General features: G+C 49.6%; 1 protein-coding gene across 1 annotated transcript in view; it reads left to right on the forward strand.

The window, feature by feature from the left end:
* The window catches only part of LOC137542484 (uncharacterized), a 42991-nt gene that overhangs the window by 16538 nt on the left and 4693 nt on the right, over positions 1-21760 (forward strand). Inside the window, exon 3 of the mRNA XM_068264441.1 lies at positions 1592-1789. Coding sequence (XP_068120542.1) covers positions 1592-1789 — 198 coding nt within the window. The remainder of the gene's footprint in view (positions 1-1591; positions 1790-21760) is intronic.

The following is a 21760-nucleotide window of genomic DNA, read 5'->3' on the forward strand; positions in this document are numbered from 1 at the left end:
GAGATCACTGTGCACCCGGGCTGTGAGCTGCAGCGTGGCCCCAGAGATCACTGTACACCCGGGCTGTGAGCTGCAGCGTGGCCCCAGAGATCACTGTGCATGCGGGCTGTGAGCTGCAGCATGGCCCCAGAGATCACTGTGCACACGGGCTGTGAGCTGCAGCGTGGCCCCAGAGATCACTGTACACACGGGCTGTGAGCTGCAGCGTGGCCCCAGAGATCACTGTGCACCCGGGCTGTGAGCTGCAGCGTGGCCCCAGAGATCACTGTACATGCGGGCTGTGAGCTGCAGCGTGGCCCCAGAGATCACTGTGCATGTGGGCTGTGAGCTGCAGCATGGCCCCAGAGATCAGTGTGCACCCGGGCTGTGAGCTGCAGCGTGGCCCCAGAGATCACTGTACATGCGGGCTGTGAGCTGCAGCGTGGCCCCAGAGATCACTGTGCACCCGGGCTGTGAGCTGCAGCGTGGCCCCAGAGATCAGTGTGCACCCGGGCTGTGAGCTGCAGCGTGGCCACAGAGATCACTGTACATGCGGGCTGTGAGCTGCAGCGTGGCCCCAGAGATCGCTGTGCACATGGGCTGTGAGCTGCAGCGTGGCCCCAGAGATCTCTGTGCATGCGGGCTGTGAGCTGCAGTGTGGCCCCAGAGATCACTGTACATGCGGGCTGTGAGCTGCAGCATGGCCCCAGAGATCACTGTGCATGCGGGCTGTGAGCTGCAGTGTGGCCCCAGAGATCACTGTGCATGCGGGCTGTGAGCTGCAGCGTGGCCCCAGAGATCACTGTGCACATGGGCTGTGAGCTGCAGCGTGGCCCCAGAGATCACTGTACATGCGGGCTGTGAGCTGCAGCGTGGCCCCAGAGATCACTGTACATGCGGGCTGTGAGCTGCAGCGTGGCCCCAGAGATCACTGTACATGCGGGCTGTGAGCTGCAGCGTGGCCCCAGAGATCACTGTGCATGCGGGCTGTGAGCTGCAGCGTGGCCCCAGAGATCAGTGTGCACCCGGGCTGTGAGCTGCAGCGTGGCCCCAGAGATCACTGTACATGCGGGCTGTGAGCTGCAGCGTGGCCCCAGAGATCACTGTACATGCGGGCTGTGAGCTGCAGCGTGGCCCCAGAGATCACTGTACATGCGGGCTGTGAGCTGCAGCGTGGCCCCAGAGATCACTGTGCAAGCGGGCTGTGAGCTGCAGCGTGGCCCCAGAGATCACTGTGCATGCGGGCTGTGAGCTGCAGCGTGGCCCCAGAGATCACTGTGCATGCGGGCTGTGAGCTGCAGCATGGCCCTTGAGATCACTGTGCAAGCGGGCTGTGAGCTGCAGCGTGGCCCCAGAGATCACTGTGCATGCGGGCTGTGAGCTGCAGCGTGGCCCCAGAGATCACTGTGCATGCGGGCTGTGAGCTGCAGCGTGGCCCCAGAGATCACTGTGCAGTCAGCAGCACGCAGTGATGTTCAGTCCATCAGCAAATTATAGCAGCATGATCAGTGGGCTCTGAGAATGCTTATTCAGACAGTGCAGTAGTGGGAAGGGAGTGATCGATCTGTAATCCAATCTCCTCAGTGTTTTCACGCATATCTGTGTCCTCCAGTTCTAGAGAAATACGACCTATTGGTGGTAAAGAAAGTTGACGTTGCAGAGTACGATGAGAGATTTTCGGACATCGCTGAGCTCTACAATCAACAGGTGAAGAACCGGCAAACGATGACAGACTGTTTATCCAAACTCCGCGACATCAGCGGTTCCAATACCCTGACCGGCTGCTTCCAGGCTCTGAGGACAAAATACAGTGAGTGGAAAATGGAAATATCATTGGCTTTGATTGGAAGTTGATCTAATCACTGAGTGATTACTAAACTATTTGCTATAGAAATGGAGTACGGCAGCTTTCAGTGTGGCCAAAGTAAAATAGACTTAAAAAGGAACTTAGGGGAAAAATTGTATCAATACATTGCAAAGTGAGAGAAGTAAACAAATAGACGATAAATCAAGAATTGACTGATATTCGCTATTGAATTCATGTCTGATCCATTATACGCCTGCTAGTCCTCATCTTTACTGCTGGGAAACAAGGGGAAAAAATCTATAACCACACCCCCTAACAATGCGATAGGATAAAGGTGGTAGGGAAATATTGGTTGCTTGGCAGTTGAAAACAGTCACTGTTTCCCACAATGCAATGAGGTTCACAGACAGGAAACTGTCATGGCCCTGACATCACACTGTAGGAATGGTGTCTCCCCCCACCCCATGATCTATTTGAGAAAAGGTAAAGATTGCTCAGGGTAAAGGGGCTCTTGGCTACTAATTGGGATGAAGTACAATACTGGGTTAAAGATCCTTTTTAAGGTATAATTAGTTTTTTTGTTTTCCAAAAACTGCCGCACACAAGTTTTATGTTATGCTGTCTGACGTTCAGTAATGTATTCCTTGGTTTGAGAGCTGGGTACAAGTCCCATGACTGCTGCTATGGTAGTCAAACAATGTATGAATGGAACCTGAAGTGATAGGTATATGTTGGTACCATATGTATTACCTTTTAAACAATACCAGTTGCCTGGCAGTCCTGCTGATCTTTCAGGCATCAGTAGTGTCTGAATCACACACCTGAAACAAGCATGCAGCTAATCCAGTCTGACTTCAGTCACAGCATCTGATCTGCTGCATGCTTGTTCAGGGGCAGTGGATAAAAGTATTAGGGGTAGAGTATAAACAGGACAGCCAGGCAACTGGTATTGTTAAAAACTAAATATGTCATCCTCCATATCCTTCTCACTTCAGGTGTCCTTTAAAGGGGAACTGAAGTAAGAGAGGTATACGGAGGCTGCCATATTTATTTCCTTTTAATCAATACCAGTTGCCTGGCAGCCCTGCTGGTCTATTTCTCTGCAGTAGTATCTGAATAACACCAGAAACAAGCATGCAGCTAGTCTTGTCAGATCTGACTTTAAAGTCTGAAACACCTGATCTGCTGCATGCTTGTTCAGGGGCTATGGCTAATAGTATAAGAGGCAGAGGATCAGCAGCACAGCCAGGCAACTGGTATTGCTTAATAGGAAATAAACATGGCAGCCTCCATATACCTCTCTCTTCAGTTCCCCTTTAAGCATTATTGATTTGCTTTTCCAGTTGGACCTTATCTTGTCTTGGGGATGCAGAATTTGCTAATTCCCTCCACACTTTAATGTCCGCCCTACAAGTTGCATTTTTTGTTTCTTTTTCTTTCTTTTGATCGTTTGTATGCTCTAGTCCAATTTCCATCTCAATAAAACAATTTGAATTAAATAAGAAAAATTTAAACTTGCTAAAAAAAAATCAAACAAAAATGTAAAGAGAGAAAAACATTAGCCCATCTATCTGATTCATTTCTAGAGGATTTCATCATTCCCCTTCCAAAATTTAACAAGAATTATCCACAAAACCGCAGCGCTCTACATTCAGTTGAATTTACTTCTGATCAAATTGAAAGTAAAATCGATTATCGTGTGTGTGGTTACTGTTATGGACGGTCTCAGACCATTAACGGCGTCAGATGTGGTGATGGTGGGATCAGAGTAAAGTACAGTAACAGAGCAGGCTATATATACTGTATTTCTTCCATCTGCCACAACATCCTCCAGCCAGGTGCATTAGATGGATACGAGAGCGGGTCTCTGGATATCGCTGTAAACCCTTCATGCTTTGATGTTGCTCAGATGTAGTATGAGTCAGCTGTATTTCAGGGGGCTTCAGCCGAGACATACCGGGCGATTTTGGATTCAAGCAACTCAAACCAAAATGAAATGAAATAAGTGTAAGGCTTGGTGATGTAATTCTCGGAGTCAGCGTGTATGCCCAGGCTAAAGGTCTCGCTCTTCACCTAGCTGTCCCTGCCTGGCACACCACTAACTGACACCTACACTGTCCCTACCTGGCACACCACTGGCTGGCCCTAATTAGGACTTAGGTAAGCAAGGCATACCAGCTGACGTAGAAGGCAGATATACCACCAGGCAGGGCTGTTTCTTGGGCAGTGTGAGCAGGGCGACCGCCCTGGGCACAGACCGGCAAGTAAAAAAAAGAGGGGTGCAGGCAGAAGGACATAACCGCTAGGGAGCTGGTAACATGCGGTGCAGCCAAACGGAAGAAGAAAGAAGATTACCAGCGCGATCACCTTCCTTGACTCCTCCTGGGCAGCCTGCGTCCGACGTCAAGTCATCATCACATCACCACCGCGTGATGACCCCTGATGTCCTATAGCGGTACTGCAGGCTGTCAGTGCGCGGCACTTATGGAGGAGTCAGCTTTCCGGGCTCTCTTCGCCTTTGTGTTTTCCTGGTCTCTGCTTCCTCCTGGATGAGTGGCTGGTCACTAGTAGGTAGGCAGATCTACTTGTGGCCTGTGGCTGTGTGACTGTCTCTAAAGAGTAAGGGGTCCCGAGTCCATGGGGGGGGGGGGGGGAGGAGGGCAATTTTTACACCCTCGCCCTGAGTGCAATTTAGCCTAGAAACTGCCCTGCCACCAGGAGCCACTACTGAGACTAGTAACACAGTTCAACAGTTCAGAGGTATAGCATAGGTAATTACCTGAATCCAGAGGAATGAAGCAATAAGCGTTGAGAGTCAGTGGTAACAGGGATGACAGTCAAGTCCCCAGGTAACAGACAATACAAATAACATGCAGGAGGTATCCAATAACAGGCAAGGGTCGGTCCAGGCAGCAAGCAAGAGAGTATCCAGTAAACAGTCAAGGGTCAATCCAGGTAGCATACAAGGGATGTCCAGGAAGCAAGCAAGGGTTAATCAAGTTAAGTTAAACAGACAGGAATAGTCAAATACAAGGCAAGATCAAAGTCCAGCAATCAGTAATCGAGTGGGCACCCAGCAACTAGCCAAAGCTGTGCTTATCACGGGTGATGACTGGGAGCACTCTGCACATTTAAATATCAATCATTCTCCAAGCAGTGGCCGACCACCTTCCGCACAACCAATCACACAGCAAGGCCCTGTCAGGTAGAGATCAGCTGACACCGCTCCAGTCAGCTGACTATTGTTTACCCTTGCGGAGGGCTTACTGCGAACGTGTCCTCCGCCTGTCAGCGTGTGTGGACTGTGAGTCACCGGCAGGGCCGGCAGCGGAGAACAAGCGACGAGACCCGGAAGCGAAGGAAGGCTTCCGATCGGGTCTTGGCGGCATCCAAACCGCCAACAGGTAAATTCTTTGTAATAAGTAACCATTTTTCCCAACAAATTTACACCAATATTAAATCCATTCTCATTGAATCGGTTTTATAAAGTTTATTGATAGAGATGGCCCGAACGATTCGCCGGCGAGCGGATCCCGGCGAACTTCCGGGGTTCGCGATTGCGGAGAACCGCAAACTTTCCGGAAGCTCGGTTCGCCCCCATAGTGTATCATGAGGGTCAACTTTGACCCTTTACATCACAGTCAGCAGGCACATTGTAGCCAATCAGGCTACACTCCCTCCTGGAGCCACACCCCCCTTATAAAAGGCAGGCAGCGTCAGGCTTTTCACTCACTCGTGTGCCTGCAGTAATTAGAGAAGGGAGAGCTGCTGTGCAGAGACCTATATGGAAAGATTAGTTAGGCTCTTGTAGGCTTGTTAGCTTGCTCCTTGCTGATTCTTATTGCTAAAATAGCACCTCAACAGCTCTTTTGAGAGCTAATCTTGTTCTTGTGATCTATTTTTTTTTGGCCCACTTGCATTACATACAGCCCTGTCAGTCAGTCGCAGCCTTTGGCCCCTTGGTGGTATAATTACTGCTATGGCAGGTGCACATTATAATACCCATCACTGCATATACCTACTACCTGTTGTCCACTTCAGTGCACCCACCTACCTATGTGAGCGCACGCAGTGTCACTGTACCTGCCCGGTACCTGTCTGTGTGTGACAGGTGCACATTGTAATACCCATCACTGCATATACCTACCTGTTGTTCACAGTGCACCCACCTACCTACGTGAGCGCATGCAGTGTCACTGTACCTGCTCAGTACCTGTGTTCGTGACAGGTGCACATTTGTAATACCCATCACTGCATATACCTACCTGTTGTGTTCAGTGCACCCAACTACCTACGTGAGTGCACGCAGTGTGATATACCACTCCGTGCATACCTGTTAACTGAACCTGTGTGACTGCACATTGTATTAGTCAAGTCAGTGCATACCTTTCACTTCCTCCCCCTTCCCTGATATAGACAAAACAGGTAGAGGCAGAGGTAGAGGCAGACCAAGAGGAAGGCCACCTGGCAGGTCTGTGCAAGGTCGTGCTGATGTGATTTCGTGCGGCCCTGGACCAAAGTACAGTGCTCAGAAGAAGGCACGTCCCATCAACTCCCAAGATTATCAGGACGTGGTTGACTATTTAAAACAGAACACCTCATCTTCCGCAGCCACCAGCGCTACTACAAGCACCTCATCCGCTGCATTTGACAGTTCACAGGAGTTATTTGGTGGGGAAATCACTGATACACAGCCATTATTGTTACAACCAGATGAAGGCGCTAAGCAAGTCCACCTCATATGTCTGAGTTAGGCGACACTATGGACGTAACATGTGAGGAGGAGGATGATGAAGTACCTGCTGTTGGTGCAGTTTTGGAGGTGTCTGAGGCAAGCGAAGCTGGGCAGGATGATTGTGATGATGATGATGATGATAATATGGATTCCACGTATGTTCCCAATAGAGGAGATGAACAGGGGGACAGTTCAGAGGGGGAGTCAGAGAGGAGTAGGAGGAGATGAGTTCCTGAAAGAAGCAGGGGGAGATCGTCATCAGAAACAGCTGGTGGCAGTGTCCGGCGCCATGTATCGCCACCTATGTACAGCCAGCCAACATGCCCTTCAACGTCAGCTGCTGATGCCACCATAGTGCCATCACCCCAGGGGGGCTCAGCAGTTTGAAAATATTTTAATGTGTCTGCTTCAGATTGGAGCAATGCCATCTGTTCTCTCTGCCTCCAAAAATTGAGCCGTGGAAAGGCCAACACCCACAAAGGGACAAGTGCCTTACGAAGGCACATGGAGAAAAGGCACAAACTGCAATGGGAAGAACACCTGAGGAAAAGCAGCACACAAAAGAAAAGCCACTCCTTCTCCTCTTCCTCCTTCAGGTGCAGTATCTTCAGCCACTTTCTCCCTTGCACCTTCACAGCCACCCTCCTCCACTCCGCCTCTGACCTTGAGCGATTCCTGCTCCTCTGCCCACAGCAGCCAGGTGTCTGTGAAGGAAATCTTTGAGCGGAAGAAGCCAATTTCTGCCAGTCACCCCCTTGCCTGGGGCTGACAGCTGGCTTTGCAGAACTGTTAGCTCGCCAGCTGTTACCATACCAGCTGGTGGACTCTGAAGCCTTCCATAAATTTGTGGCCATTGGGACACCGCAGTGGAAGATACCAGGCCGCAATTATTTCTCTAAAAAGGCGATACCCAAAGTGTACCGTGAAGTTGAGAGGCAAGTGGCGCCACCACTGGCATACAGCGTTGGGTCAAGGATCCACCTGACCACAGATGCCTGGTCTGCCAAGCACGGTCAGGGCAGGTACATTACTTACACAGCCCATTAGGTCAACCTGGTGACCGATGGCAAGCAGGGAGTATGTGGCTGTGCAGTGGACCAACTTGTGACACCTCCACGACTTGCAGGCAGGCCTCCTGCCACCTCCTCTCCTCCTGATACATCCTCTACACTGTCATCATCCTCCTCCTCGGCTGAGTGGCAGTTCAACTCTACTGGTGCTGCGATCTCCTCTCCAGCTACACAGCCCCAGCTCCCCAGGGTCTATGCTGCATGCCAGGTACGACGGTGTCACGCCATCTTAGACATGTCTTGCCTCAAAACGGAGAGGAGATGGAGCAGCTCTCCTGGCTGCTCTTAACAAACAGGTGGATCAGTGGCTGACCCCGCACCAGTTGGAGATGAGATCGGCGACGTGGTGTGTGACAACGGCAGCAATCTCATTTCCCCTTTGAATTTGGGAAAGCTGACCCATGTACCCTGCATGGCACATGTGCTGAATCTAGTCATTCAAAGATTCAAAGTACCCAGGCTTAGAGGACGTCCTGAAGCAGGCTTCAGGCGGTCTTACACGGCCATGGCACGCTTTGTCGATATTCAGCAGAGAAAAAAGTTGCCGGTGAGACGCCTGATTTGTGATAGCCCGACTCGTTAGAATTCCACCCTCCTTATGTTCTCTCGCCTGCTAGAACAGGAAAAAGCCATCACCGAGTACCTCTACAACTACAGTAGAAGGACACCGTCTGGGGAGATGGGGATGTTCTGGCCCAACAATTGGACACTCATGTGAAATGCATGCAGGCTCATGCGGCCGTTTGAGGAGGTGACCAACCTGGTGAGTCGCAGTGATGGCACCATCAGCGACTTGATCCCGTATGCTTACTTCCTGGAGCGTGCCGTACGTAGAGTGGTGGATCAAGCTGTGGAGGAGCGTGAACAGGAATAGTTGTGGGAGGAACGTTGTGGGATCAATTCTCATCAGAACCAGATGTTTCCTTCACCCTCTGTGCGGCAGCACAGAGGGGGGAGGAAGAAGAGGAGGATGAGTCGTGTGGGAAAGAGGAGTTGTAACGATCCGCTCAGCTGCCTGCGCAGGCAGGCAGCCTTTTGATCATTTTTCAGGTCTGCATGCTGCAGGACTCTGGAAAGAAGACCTTCTGTCAGTTTTGCAGCTTGTGCTTGCTGAGGAATTTGCATACGTTGTCATGCAAATTGCCTGGCCACATTCATTGGAGGCGTGTACTATAAGTACTATGTGTGTCCCACAATGCTTCGCTGCTCATAGAGGTTTGTTCCTGCTGGACTCACCTGGAGTGTCAGCCACTGCTATCTTAGTATAGTTAATTCTTGGGGAGTGCTCCTTGCATTCCTAGTTAGTGCAGTCAGTTTGTGTATAATTTGTACTGCCTATTCTGTCCTGTCTTGTCTGTCGCGATTGCGCTGTCACCAGCGGCGGTTGATAGCGAATCGCTCTGTCTTGTTTGGATCGCACTAGCCTCTAGCGGTAGTGGCTGTGGATCCTTCTGATCTAGTTCCTGGAGTGTAAGCTGGAGCAGCGGTTGCTACCAGCTACCTCATCTGATCTGTCTTGTTTAGATCGCACTAGCCGCTAGCGTTAGCAGCTGTGGATCTTTCTGATCTGTGTTCCTGCTTGGATCACACTTGCTCTGGCGGAAGAGCGGTGGATCCTTTCTGCCTAGTTCCTGTTTCTCGTTTGTCTGTCTTGTCTGATACGGGCGCTTGCTGTAGGCTCGATGAGGTAACCGTTAAGCAAGCGTTCACGTTCTTTGTTTCGTGTTTGTCTGTTGATGGTTAGTTAGGCGTGCATGTCTCTATTGTGCTTATCACGTGGAGACCGCGCATAACCGCGTGCACTGTTGCGAATGAGTGCGGTGTTCGCGGTTAGCTAGCGTTTATTATTTTCCGCATCTTCTCCTTGTATGATTTGCTGTGCCTTTGCTATCCTCGTATTCTGTTCTGATCTGCCTTGTGTCACTTCTGGCAATCGCCGTTCTTGGCGGTTGCGTTTCTGTTTCGCACCTGCTGTTGTGTGTGCGCGGTCGCGGGGTGGCGACTAGATTGGCGCACACACATACAACCTGTCCCTTTGCTCGTTCTCATTCGCAATCGCTTCTCTTGCGATTGCGTTCTGCGCTTCGTACAATTCCTGTCTGGCATTTGTGGAGGTACAGAGAATTGGTTCCTCTGCACTCCCCAGCGCCATCTGCCGACAGGAATTTCCCTCTACTGGTGCTTACACCAAAAGCTGGGTTCTAGTATCTTGACACGCTTGTGGAGGACCTCCGCAGTGTCAGCGCACATCTTTGTGCGCTGAACACGGAGATATCCCACAATCGTTACAGGAGTCTGACTCGGATGATGAGGAAGGTGTGTCTTTGGAGGAGGAGGCGGAGGCAGAAGAACAACCGCAGCAGGCGTCGCAGGGGGCTTGTGCTGCTCAATGTTCCCGTGGTATTGTTCGTGGCGGGGGGGAGGAGGAGGAGGAGGACTTACCTGACGTCACTGAGGAAGAGCAAGAGGAGATGGATAGTACGTCTGGATCCAACTTTGTGCAGATGGTGTCTTTCATGCTGTACAGCCTGTTGAGGGCCCCCGTATAAAAAAAACTCAAGGGGAATGACAATTACTGGGTGGCCACGCTACTAGACCCTCGGTACAGGCACAAAGTGGTGGACATGTTACCAACTCACCTGAAGGCAGAAAGGATGCAGCACTTACAGAACAAGCAAGTCACAAAAGTGTTCAGTACCTCACCTTTATCAAAATGAATGAGGCATGGATCTCGGAGGGCTACTGCCTGCCTGAAGACTAAGTCAGTCCCCACACACAGCATCTCTGCCTGCACACCGTGTGACTGCCTGCCCCATGACTAAGTTGCTCCCCACACAGCACCTCTGCCCGCAGGCCGCTTGACTGCCTTCTCCGCCACCACCAACAAGGTCCAGGACTCCAGGTGGATTCCTGAATTTTTAAGGCCGCTGCAGCGGCCGCTATGATAATTTTTCTGGTGCGTGTACATGCCTGCCTAATTTTTCTGGCTGCACTGCAGCTGCAACAACAAAACAAAAGACATGTACCAATTCCCCTTCATGATCATTACCTTGCCGAGGTGAAAGGGCTTGCGTATGACTGCTGTGAAGTCATTTCAAGCCCTCCCCCTCCTGGCTCTGCCTTCCTGCTTTGTATACACAGCATCACGGAGGGCTGTGATGAGAAGGGAGTGGTTGCTGCTGCCTAGTAATGCCTGCTGATTCCTCCGTGCTGCCGCCGCTGCTGAGTCTGCCGATTGCCCTGCTGATTCCTCCATACTGCCACCACTGCTGAGTCTGCCGACTCTCCTTCCAGCCCAGGTCGGGGGAAATCCAGGTCGGGCTAGTCTGCAGTGGGAGGATGACGTCACCGCATTAGGTCTCCCAACACTGCGCCTGTGTCCTCCACACTAGGCTTGTGCGCTGAGTAGCACAGAAGCGCAGCAAGCCTAGAGATTAACATTTAGAGCTGCTCATGACCTGGAAGAAGAAGGGTATGAGCCGGTGGCCATCTTTGATTTATCCCGGGGGGAAAATGTAAAAATAAATGTACTAAGGCACACCAGAGAGGCGAAAATAGTGGTAAAATAATTTCCTCATGAAAAGCTATTGATGTATATATATTTTGTGTGTATAACGTTAATCTCTGGTTCCCTTTAAGTGTTTCTAGTTTTCAAAGTTCGCCTCCCCAATGAAGTCTATTCCGGTTCGCGAAAGTTCGCGCGAACCGAACTTTTACAGATGTTCGCGAACCAAAAATCGGATGTTCGGGCCATCTCTATTTATTGACTTAAAGTAGTGATCGTTGTGATACATTTTCATCCATTTGGAAGTGCTTCAATCAACAGTTTCCTAGACTAGACTCAAAGAAACCATTTTGACAATATTAAAAAAAATGCACGCCTGATATCTTTTTGAAGGCCAACAATGTTGAAGGAAACATGAATTTCAAAAGTTGAAATTACCAAATGCCTGATCTGCAGAATGCTTTTCAATGTCAACCAATCACAGTACAGGCCAACAGAAAATTTTGTGAGGGAAACGCAAGTACACGTTTTATTTTTCTATAGACAGAATTAAGACCTACTAGCCAACCCGCGTCGTAGCATACGCCGCATCTATCTATCTAATAGAGTACGTGCCTCAACCTTGAAGCAAGAAGAAGTAGGCTTTCCATGAGAAAATGTATGCGTGCTCAAACACCAAGTTTAACCTTAGCAAGTCTGGCTTTGCAAATCCGGCCTAATTGGCTATTCATGAGGCAATGCTCATGCAAATATGCATTTGCTTTCGCATGCCAAACTATGCAGGGTCCAAAAACCAATACCGCAAAGCGATCGCCCTGCGGATATTAGTTCGTGCTACATTAGCACTATCCAGGAGCGCCACGGGGAGGATTCCGAATGCCCCCATACAACCACAGCGGCACCCCGGAGGGGGAGGCTGGGTGGCGCAGCTGCACCCACCCAAGTGTGGTCAGCGCCGGGGAGAGCCATCCGCACCCACCTCCCAATATTAAAAACAGGCACTTACCTTAACGTCCATTGCGTTCTGCAACATGCACATTAACTTGGGGGCACCACATGAGAAAGGAGTGAAGCATGGGTCACCCCGAGCTTTAGAGCTCAGGGCTGGCTCATATACAACACTCCTTAGTGGGGGGAGGACAGGCGCAGACAACTCACTCCAGGGCTCACACCACCAGAGCAAGCCATCCACCACCTGCCTCCAAAGGATACAACTGGAAAAAATGCTTTCCATGAGAAAAATTTTGCGTGCTCAAACACCAAGTTTAACCCTAGCAAGTCTGGCTTTCCAAATCTGGCCTAATTGGCTATTCATGAGGCAATGCTCATGCAAATATGCATTTGCTTTCGCATGCCAAACTATGCAGGGTCAAAAAACCAATACTGCAAAGTGCTCTCTCGCTGCCTGGGAACCACAGCGGCACCCCGGAGTGGGAGTCTGGGTGGCGCAGCCGCCCCCCCCCCTCCAAGCGTGGCCAGCGCTGGGGAGAGCCGTCCGCACCCACCTCCTAATATTAAAAACAGCCACTTACCTTAACGTCCATTGGGTTCTGCTACATGCGCATTAATTTTCTCATGGAAAGCATTTTGTGCAGTTTGTATCCTTTGGAGGCAGGTGGTGGATGGCTTGCTCCGGTGGTGTGAACCCTGGAGTGAGTGCGCCTGTCCACCCCCCCCCCCCCCCTGGAGTGCTGTATGTGAGCCAGCCCTGAGCTCTAAAGCTCGGGGTGACCCATGCTTCTCTCCTTTCTCATGTGGTGCCCCCAAATTAATGCGCATGTAGCAGAACGCAATGGACGTTAAGGTAAGTGCCTGTTTTTAATATTGGGAGGTGGGTGCAGATGGCTCTCCCCGGCGCTGGCCACACTTGGGGGGGGGTCGTCCACGCCACCCAGCCTCCCCCTCCGGGGTGCCGCTGTGGTTTCCAGGCAGTGAGAGAGCCTGGGACCCTGCGGTCCCCCCAGTTGTATAAAAAGGGGGCATTGGGAATCCTCCCCGTGGCGCTCCTGGAGGCCTGGAGCACACCAAAAACCGCTAGCAGATCCGCAAAATGCTAGCAGATTTTGAAACGCTTTTTCTTATTTTTCTGTAGCATTTCACCTAGCATTTTGCGGTTTTGTAAAGCGTTTTTGGTGTAGTAGATTTCATATATCGTTACAGTAAAGCTGTTACTGAACAGCTTCTGTAACAAAAACGCCTGCAAAACCGCTCTGAACTGCCGTTTTTCAGAGCGGTTTGCGTTTTTCCTATACTTTACATTGGAGGCAGAAACGCCTCCGCAATCCAAAAAATGCCTCACCTCGGGAGTATGCGTTTCAGCAAAACGCCTCCCGCTCTGGTGTGCACCAGCCCATTGAAATACATTACCCAAGCGTATCCGCAGCCGCAAGTGGATCGCAAAACGCTGCCGAACCGCTCTGGTGTGCACTAAGCCGGATAGTGCTAATGTAGCCGGGCTGGAACCCACAGGAGCGCTTTTGGCAGCGTTTTGGCAGCACTGCGATACGCTAGCAGTTTGCCAAAACGCTGGGCTAATGTTAATGGATGGGGCAACTTCCACAGGAGCGTTTGCGTTTCCCAAAAACCCAAACGCAGGACCTGCAGCATTCTGGGAGCGTTAGCGCTTCAATGTAAAGTATTGAAACGCTAGCAGAAACGCTCAGCAAAACCTAAATTGAGCGGTTTTGCTAGCGTTTTGCGGTTAAGCACACTGTAACAAAATGAAAAATAATTCACAGGACCAATCAGGATAAAAACGCAAAACGCTAGGCACCCGCTGGGGAAAAAAATGCAATGTTGCAAAACACGACCAAAAACGCGCATGAATCCGCTTGCAAACCGCTCAGACAAAACGCTAGTGGTTGCGTTTGCGGTTTTCAGTGGGTTCCAGGCCGCATGTAGCAGGGTGACTGCTTTGTGGTATTGGTTTGTGCATGCATTTGCATGAGCATTGCCTCATGAATAGCCAATTAGGCCAGATTTGCAATGTCAGACTTGCTAGGGTAAGGCCTCTTTTCCATGGACTGTGAATAGGCAGTGAAATGGCTCTCAAACTCTCACAACTGCTCACTGCTGCCTGGTAACTGCTTGCTGCTGCCTGGTAACTGCTTGCTGCTGCCTGGTAACTGCTTGCTGCTGCCTGGTAACTGCTTGCTGCTGCCTGGTAACTGCTTGCTGCTGCCTGGTAACTGCTTGCTGCTGCCTGGTAACTGCTTGCTGCTGCCTGGTAACTGCTTGCTGCTGCCTGGTAACTGCTTGCTGCTGCCTGGTAACTGCTTGCTGCTGCCTGGTAACTGCTTGCTGCTGCCTGGTAACTGCTTGCTGCTGCCTGGTAACTGCTTGCTGCTGCCTGGTAACTGCTCGTTGCTGCCTGGTAACTGCTTGCTGAGCACACAGCTCAACAGTCCGTGGAAAAGAGGCCTTAAACTTGGTGTTTGAGCACGCATAAATTTTCTCATGCAAAGTACTTCTTCTTCTTGTTTGAAGGTTGAGGCACTTAGTCTATTATATATATAGATATCTTTGATCTATCAATGATCGATTCTTCCAAAGCAAAGTACAAAGCATAAAGTCTATGAAAAAAAAATATGAAGACAAGTGAGGTGCTGTGACCGAAAGATCATTTAACCTCCCTAGCGTTCTGGATGAGCTGAGCTCGTCCAGAGACGCTAGAGGGCACCGCTCGGGCCCCGCTGGGCCGATTTTGATAACTTTTTTTTTCAAACACGCAGCTAGCACTTTGCTAGCTGCGTTTTTGCCCCGATCGCCACCACTCACCGCCGATCCGCCGCCACCCGACGCGAAAGAGGCCCCCTCCCTCCCCCACAGACCCCGTGCGCAGCCTGGCCAATCGCGCCAGGCTGCGCTTTTGGGTGGATCGGGAGTCCCAGTGACGTCACGACGTCGATGACATCACTCCGTTCGTCACCATGGCGACTGGGGAAGCCCTAAAGGAAATCCCGTTCAGAACGGGATTTCCTTATAGGCGTGATCGCCGGCGGCGATCAGAAGGGTGGGAGGGAGAGAGGAGGAAGGGGAGAATCATGTAGCTAGCGCTAGGCTAGCTACATGATAAGGAAAAAAATCGGGCGAAAAAAAGCCTCATGCGGCCGCGGGAATTGAATCGCCCAGCAGGTTAATGTCTCTGTCTGCACAAATTTGCCGCCACAGGAACATCAGATTTTGCATTATTATTATTAATAATAATGTATAAAGCACTAACATATTCCGTTAGCAAAATTATGATTATAGTTGGAGGACTATAGGTGCTTTAGGAGACGCAACACAGTAAGCCTAGTTAATTGGATGTTCCCTGTGCCATTTATAAGAAGATTGTCATTAATGTTGCAGTAAACCAGGGGTCTCAAACTCGCGGGCCATTTGCGGCCCTCGGTACAATATTTTGTGGCCCGCGCCGGCAAAAGCAAAAGAGACACGGAAGCGAACTATTTTACCTTATAGTTCGCTTCAGTGCTCCCAAGTAATCCGCCGCATCCCTGCCGCTAAACGGGCAGAGCCCCCAAATCCCCCAGGCAAACATCCACGACTGCGCTGAGGGGCAGAGCTTCCAGCTGTAGCTCTGCCCCTTCTGATGTCAATCGCCGCACGGATCGCTGCCTCTCCCCACCCCTTTCTGTGAAGGAAGAGTGAGAGGGGCGGGCAGAAGCGGCGATCCGCCGCGATTGATGTCAGGAGGGGCAGAGCTGAAGCTGAAAGCTCTGCCCCTTCCAGGAAATGCCGGCGGATTGCCCCCCAGGGGATTTGGGGGCTCTGCAGGCCTTGTTTTGCGGCGAGGACACTGCAGATTACTTGTAATGGGAGCACTGAAGCGAACTATAAGGTAGGACACTTCATGTTCAGAAGAAATAATTAAAACTGTTAATAATGACATTTGAGGACTTTTTTTGTGAAATACCTTATGCGGCCCAGCTTCATCCTGACTTTGCCTCCTGCGGCCCCCAGGTAAATTGAGTTTGAGACCCCTGCAGTAAACCATTAAAAACTTACCTTCCTAACTGACTTCAATCTATTTAGGCAAATCTTACATTTTGGCAAAATTTTCTAAAATAATGACTAATTTTTATTTTCAACATAAATCAATTTGGGCAATTTTACTTATTTCTAGTTATAATGTCGGCATATGTTAGGTAGGCAAGACCATAACTCCTCTTTTACATTGCTGGGTGGAGTCCTCAAAATCCTTCCTGTGTGCTAATGTAAGCCAAGAATTGACTCCACTGCACTAGAGATGGGAAGTTCGGATCTTTTCAATGATCCGGATGATTCGAATCGGATCATTGAAGAGATCCGGATCTTTGATCCGAATCTCGGATCATTTTACTACCAGAAGCATTCGGGGGTGAAATGAACAGCAGGACAGGTCTGTGGACAGGAGAAGGGGAGGGGGTGGACACACAGAGAAGGGGAGAAGATGGACAGAGGGCAGGGAGTGGACAGCAGAGCCGGGACAAGGTCCTTCAGCACCCAAGGCTGAGACACCAAAGTGCGCCCCTCCATCCCTGCCACCCCAACCGTCACACACTGATTGCTATTAGACTAAGAGGCGCCACAGGGCCCACAACCTCCCCAACACCTTAATATCTAGTTATCTGGCTTGCAGTCACTGCCATGTATCCCCTTTTCTTATTTATTTCTGCTTCAACCACAATTAGGAATGACAGCTGAATGAATTCTGCGCCCCCTCCTACACTGCGCCCTGAGGCTGGAGCCTCTCCAGCCTATGCCTCGGCCCGGCCCTGGTGGACAGAGATGGGAGGAGGGACGAGCAGAGAGCAGAAATGTTTGCACACAATACCCACATGCTGAAGTCATATGCTTTACATGTATTTCACCTATATGTTCATCTGTACACTTTGAAAGAAAAGGTCGCACAGAGAGAAAGCATTCCCCAAAGATAAGTGCAGCTGTTTAGTGCTGAGTGCAGGAGGATCATATTACGCTGCAATCACAGTGCCTGCAAAGTTACTGAGCTGTGCTGAGCCAAAAGCTTCCAATGCGATCACTGTGCACAACTACTGAACAGACAGCCTGTAATGAGCAGCACGTTATAGCCAGTATGTGTGCTCTACACATATCTGGCAGTGGCACCCATGTCCCTGACTCCCCTCTACCTCTCTCCCTGCAAGGGTGGCTCCCTTCCAACAGAGCGATCCATCTCTGCTCTGCTTCCAGGACCCCGCTGCCCGCTGAGAGGGGGCGTGTCACTCCTGGCCCCGCCCCTTTTGTGATCCGAATCACTCATTTTGATGATTCGGATGATCGACTCATAAAATAGATTCGGATCAAAGATCCGAATCGTTCATGATCCGGACAACACTACACTGCACGATATCCCAGGAGTTCTCTATAGCTAAGTGACATTAGTGTGACATTAGTGAGGGCCACGACATACAGTAGCGGAGTAACTTATTTAAAAGGGGAGCTGAAAAGTCATAGAATATAAGTAAGACTGTAGAATGCACAAATACGTAACACAGAGGAGCAGAAAGATGAGGGTGATCTTGGGCTTTCAGACCTTCTCAGATTTTCCTTGCCTCCTTCCAGTTAATGGGTTTTATTTTTTAGCTTGGTGCTTGTGCAAATCCAAAGCTGCTCGCCGGCCATAAATCTGTCCGGCCGGTCACGGAGCCCGGCAGACATGTGGCCAAAGTACATACGGCTCTTAAACAAACCCGCAATAAAGAAAATAAAGCAGCAGATCTCCGCGTTCCAGCCGGATCATGAGGCATTTCCATTAGCTTGGGGTCTAATCCACCCAGCAGGAGAAGTCTGCAACCTGATGGCTAATTAATTATGCAAAGCAATGGGAAAGACAGAAGCCTGAACTCCAGCCGCGTAAAGTGCTGATGTCTCCCGCGATGCTACATCTTATAGTTATTACTAGTCTATACCCTCAGTAACGTTAGCTGTATCTCACAGAAGGCTGTAGGTAACCATTTATGTCAGTCATAAGCTTGTAGCCATGCCTAGGAAGGACTTCAGCCACTGATAGCTGGATTGGCAGTGTAGATTTCTTCCAACATCTGGATTTAGGGTTTCTGCAAGACCACCAAACTTCCCCAAGACCCACATAGTCTTAGTGGGCCTGCATCTGACACTTGCCTTAGTTAAAACACCTTCCAGTTTTATCTCCCAATTTCACAAATTTTTGATGGCCCTAACCATAATTTGAGGTTTTTAACCAGAAACCAAGTCCAGGCAAGTAAAAAAAATATCCTTACATAGTCTAGTCCATTGCCATACATTTCAGCGGTAGTAAGGCACCACAAACCTTTACTGATCTGGTGACGGCTCTTCTGTTCCTCCATCAGTAGGAGACACTGGGGGTGGAGTCATCAGCTTTAATTTGGGCATAGTTTGGAGTTTTCAAACAAAGGAATACGGAAGTCACAGTACGGTTCTAGAGGTGGAGTTGCTAAGCCCTGGCCCATACGGAGTCACCCACTGCCCTGCTCTCTGGATACTTGGGTCCATCATGCATTGCAATGTCTTAACCACAAATGTGACACCAGTGAGTCCAGCAGCCGTTACTTTCTTTACAAGTCTGGAAGTTTGGGCCAGGTACCAGTTGAGACACTAAAGAAACCTGCATATAACTCTATAACCCCAAAATGCAATTAGCAGAGCGGAATACATTTTATACTTTAAATTCTCTTTCTGCCAGGACTTTTAACCTTTTTCCTTCCCGATTCTTAATCCTGTCTCAGTTTACTCTCCACTCTTCAGATGGGGCCTAATTTCAGCCCAGGTTTGCTGGTTGAGGTACGATATCCTCACTTGGAACAACAGATCACTGAATACTTTAGTAAGATACCTTCAAGTTCACCCTTACAGGAAACCTAAACTGAGAAGGATATGGATGTTTCCTTTTAAAATAATACCAGTTGGCTGGCTGTCCTGCTGATCCTGTGCCTGTAATACTTTTAGCCATAGATCCTGAACAGGCATGCAGATCAGGTGCTCTAACTGAAGTCAGACTGGATTAGCTGCATGCTTGTTTCAGGCGTGTGATTCAGCCACTACTGCAGCCTAAGAGATCAGCAGGACTGCCAGGCAACTGGTATTGTTTAAAAGGAAACATCCATATCCCTCTCAGTTTAGGTTCCCTTTGAAGTGAAAATACACCGATTAGATAAACAGTTGTATCTATGCTTCTACTCCTAAAAATGACTTTTAGATATCCCACAGTTTTATGTTACGTTTAAAAACTTATTTTTTTTCTCAGCTCCATGACAGTCTGTCCCATGTCTCAGAGAGCACAACTATATAAATTATTGACCTTTTTTTTTAACCTCCTTAGCGGTAATCCCTAGCGGTAATCCCGAGTCAAGCTCGGGAGGGAAATCCGCAGCTCAGAGCGGTAATCCCGTGCCTGAGTGCGTTGTTTGCAGGAGATGCTGCAGATCTCTCTCTGGTATTTTTTTTTCTTGCTTTTAGGGTCTAAATGCTTGTGAAAAAATGGCATGGCTTTTAGACCCCAAACCTGGGAATAATCATAACACCAGGGAGGATAATCTATCCCCTGCTCGCAGAAGCCCAGTTTTCTGCAAGTGTTTTATGGCTGTAATTCCTTATCAGTGAGAGATGCTATAGTCGGATTGGAGAAAAACTGTCAGTTGCATTTCTGAATATTAAACCTTTCAGGCAAAGCATAAAGAAAAGGATCACAGTTATGGTATTTGTGTACTTGGCACTGTACATACACACGTTTTATCTCCTCATGTCACTTAAGGTTCCCCCTAAGGTGCCTACACAAGCTAAAAATAAATCCACCATGGTTCAGTTTACACCTGTCTCAGCTGCGCACGTTTGAAGATCCGTAATGCTGGAACTTAAAGAGGAACTCCAGTGAAAATAATGTAATAAAAAAAGTGCTTCATTTTGACAATAATTATGTATAAATGATTTAGTCAGTGTTGGCTCATTGTAAAATCTTTCCTCTCCCCGATTTACATTCTGACATTTATTACATGGTGACATTTTTACTGTGGGCAGGTGATGTAGCTGCTCCTAGCTGTTTTGGCTGTTAGAGACAGCTGTAAACAGCCATTTCCTGTCTGTGAACATTGTTACATTGTGGCAGTTTACCCAGAGTACCGCGGTACTCAGAGCTTCTTGTGGGAGGGGTTTCAGCACAAAATCAGTCATACAGCGCCCCCTGATGGTCTGTTTGTGAAAATAATTATATTTCTCATGTAAAAGGGGGTATCAGCTACTGATTGGGATAAAGTTCAATTCTTGGTCGGCGTTTCTCTTTAAACGTCGGTTGCCCCTGAGTGCATTGATATCCTCCTTTCCCCTCCCGCTGGAAGCTGCTCCGTCTTGTGCCAAACATTGTCCCTCCTTCTCCGATTCCCTTTGGTCAACAACAGTTTCGGATTCCCTTAAAATTGTGATCCTTGTCTAGGGGCATGAAGACTGCTAATCTATACACTACCCAGTGCGTTACCCAACTGAAGCAAGCTATTCAGCTTCAATAAAAACTACAATTCAGCAAAAGTTAGAATACGGTAGATATGTAGAGTTTTAGATACCAAAGGCCAACCCCCAGGCCCACCAACCTCAAACATTTCACTTCAAGCAATGGGCCAGTAGCCCCGCCCCCATGTCTACCTGCAAACCCTTAAGCATAGCACTTTTTGGATGCATGTATGGGCTGCAGTCAGGGCTGGATTTGCACTCTTTACCACCCAAGGCCGCTGTCACCAGCCGCCCTCCCTTCAGTATAGGTAGCGAGATAACCCCTCCCCCTTCCCTCTAGTATAGGTAGCCAGATGACCCCTCCTCTTTCCCTCTAGTATAGATAGCAAGATGACCCCCCCCCTCCAGTATAGGTAGCCAGATGACCCCTCCTCTTTCCCTCTAGTATAGATAGCAAGATGACCCCCCCCCTCTCCAGTATAGGTAGCCAGATGACCCCTTCCCTTTCCCTCTAGTATAGGTAGCCTGATGACCACCCCTCCCAGTATAGGTAGCCAGATGACCACTCCCCCCCTTCCCTCCAGAATAGGTAGCCAGATGACCCCTTCCTCCAGTATAGGTAGCCAGATGACCCCTCCTCTTTCCCTCTAGTATAGATAGCAAGCTGACCCCCCCCCCCCTCCAGTATAGGTAGCCAGATGACCCCTCCTCTTTCCCTCTAGTATAGATAGCAAGATGACCCCCCCCCCCCCCCCTCCAGTATAGGTAGCCAGATGACCCCTTCCCTTTCCCTCTAGTATAGGTAGCCTGATGACCACCCCCTCCAGTATAGGTAGCCAGATGACCCCTTCCCTTTCCCTCTAGTATAGGTAGCCTGATGACCACCCCTCCCAGTATAGGTAGCCAGATGACCACTCCCCCCCTTCCCTCCAGAATAGGTAGCCAGATGACCCCTTCCTCCAGTATAGGTAGCCAGATGATCCCTCCTCTTTCCCTCTAGTATAGGTAGCCTGATGACCACCCCTCCCAGTATAGGTAGCAGGGCTGCCATCACAAAGTTTGGGGCCCCTCACACTTCATCAGGCCTGGTCCTCCCCTACCTGGGCCCACCCTGTTCCAGACCCATATAGGTAGCCTGTAGCCAGATATAGTTGGTGCCCCAGTATAGAAAGTCTGCTGTAGTGCGCTCATTCGTCTGCTCCCCACGTTCAAGCGCTGATGTC

Source organism: Hyperolius riggenbachi, chromosome 12 (assembly GCF_040937935.1).
Source record: "Hyperolius riggenbachi isolate aHypRig1 chromosome 12, aHypRig1.pri, whole genome shotgun sequence".
NCBI lineage: Eukaryota > Metazoa > Chordata > Amphibia > Anura > Hyperoliidae > Hyperolius > Hyperolius riggenbachi.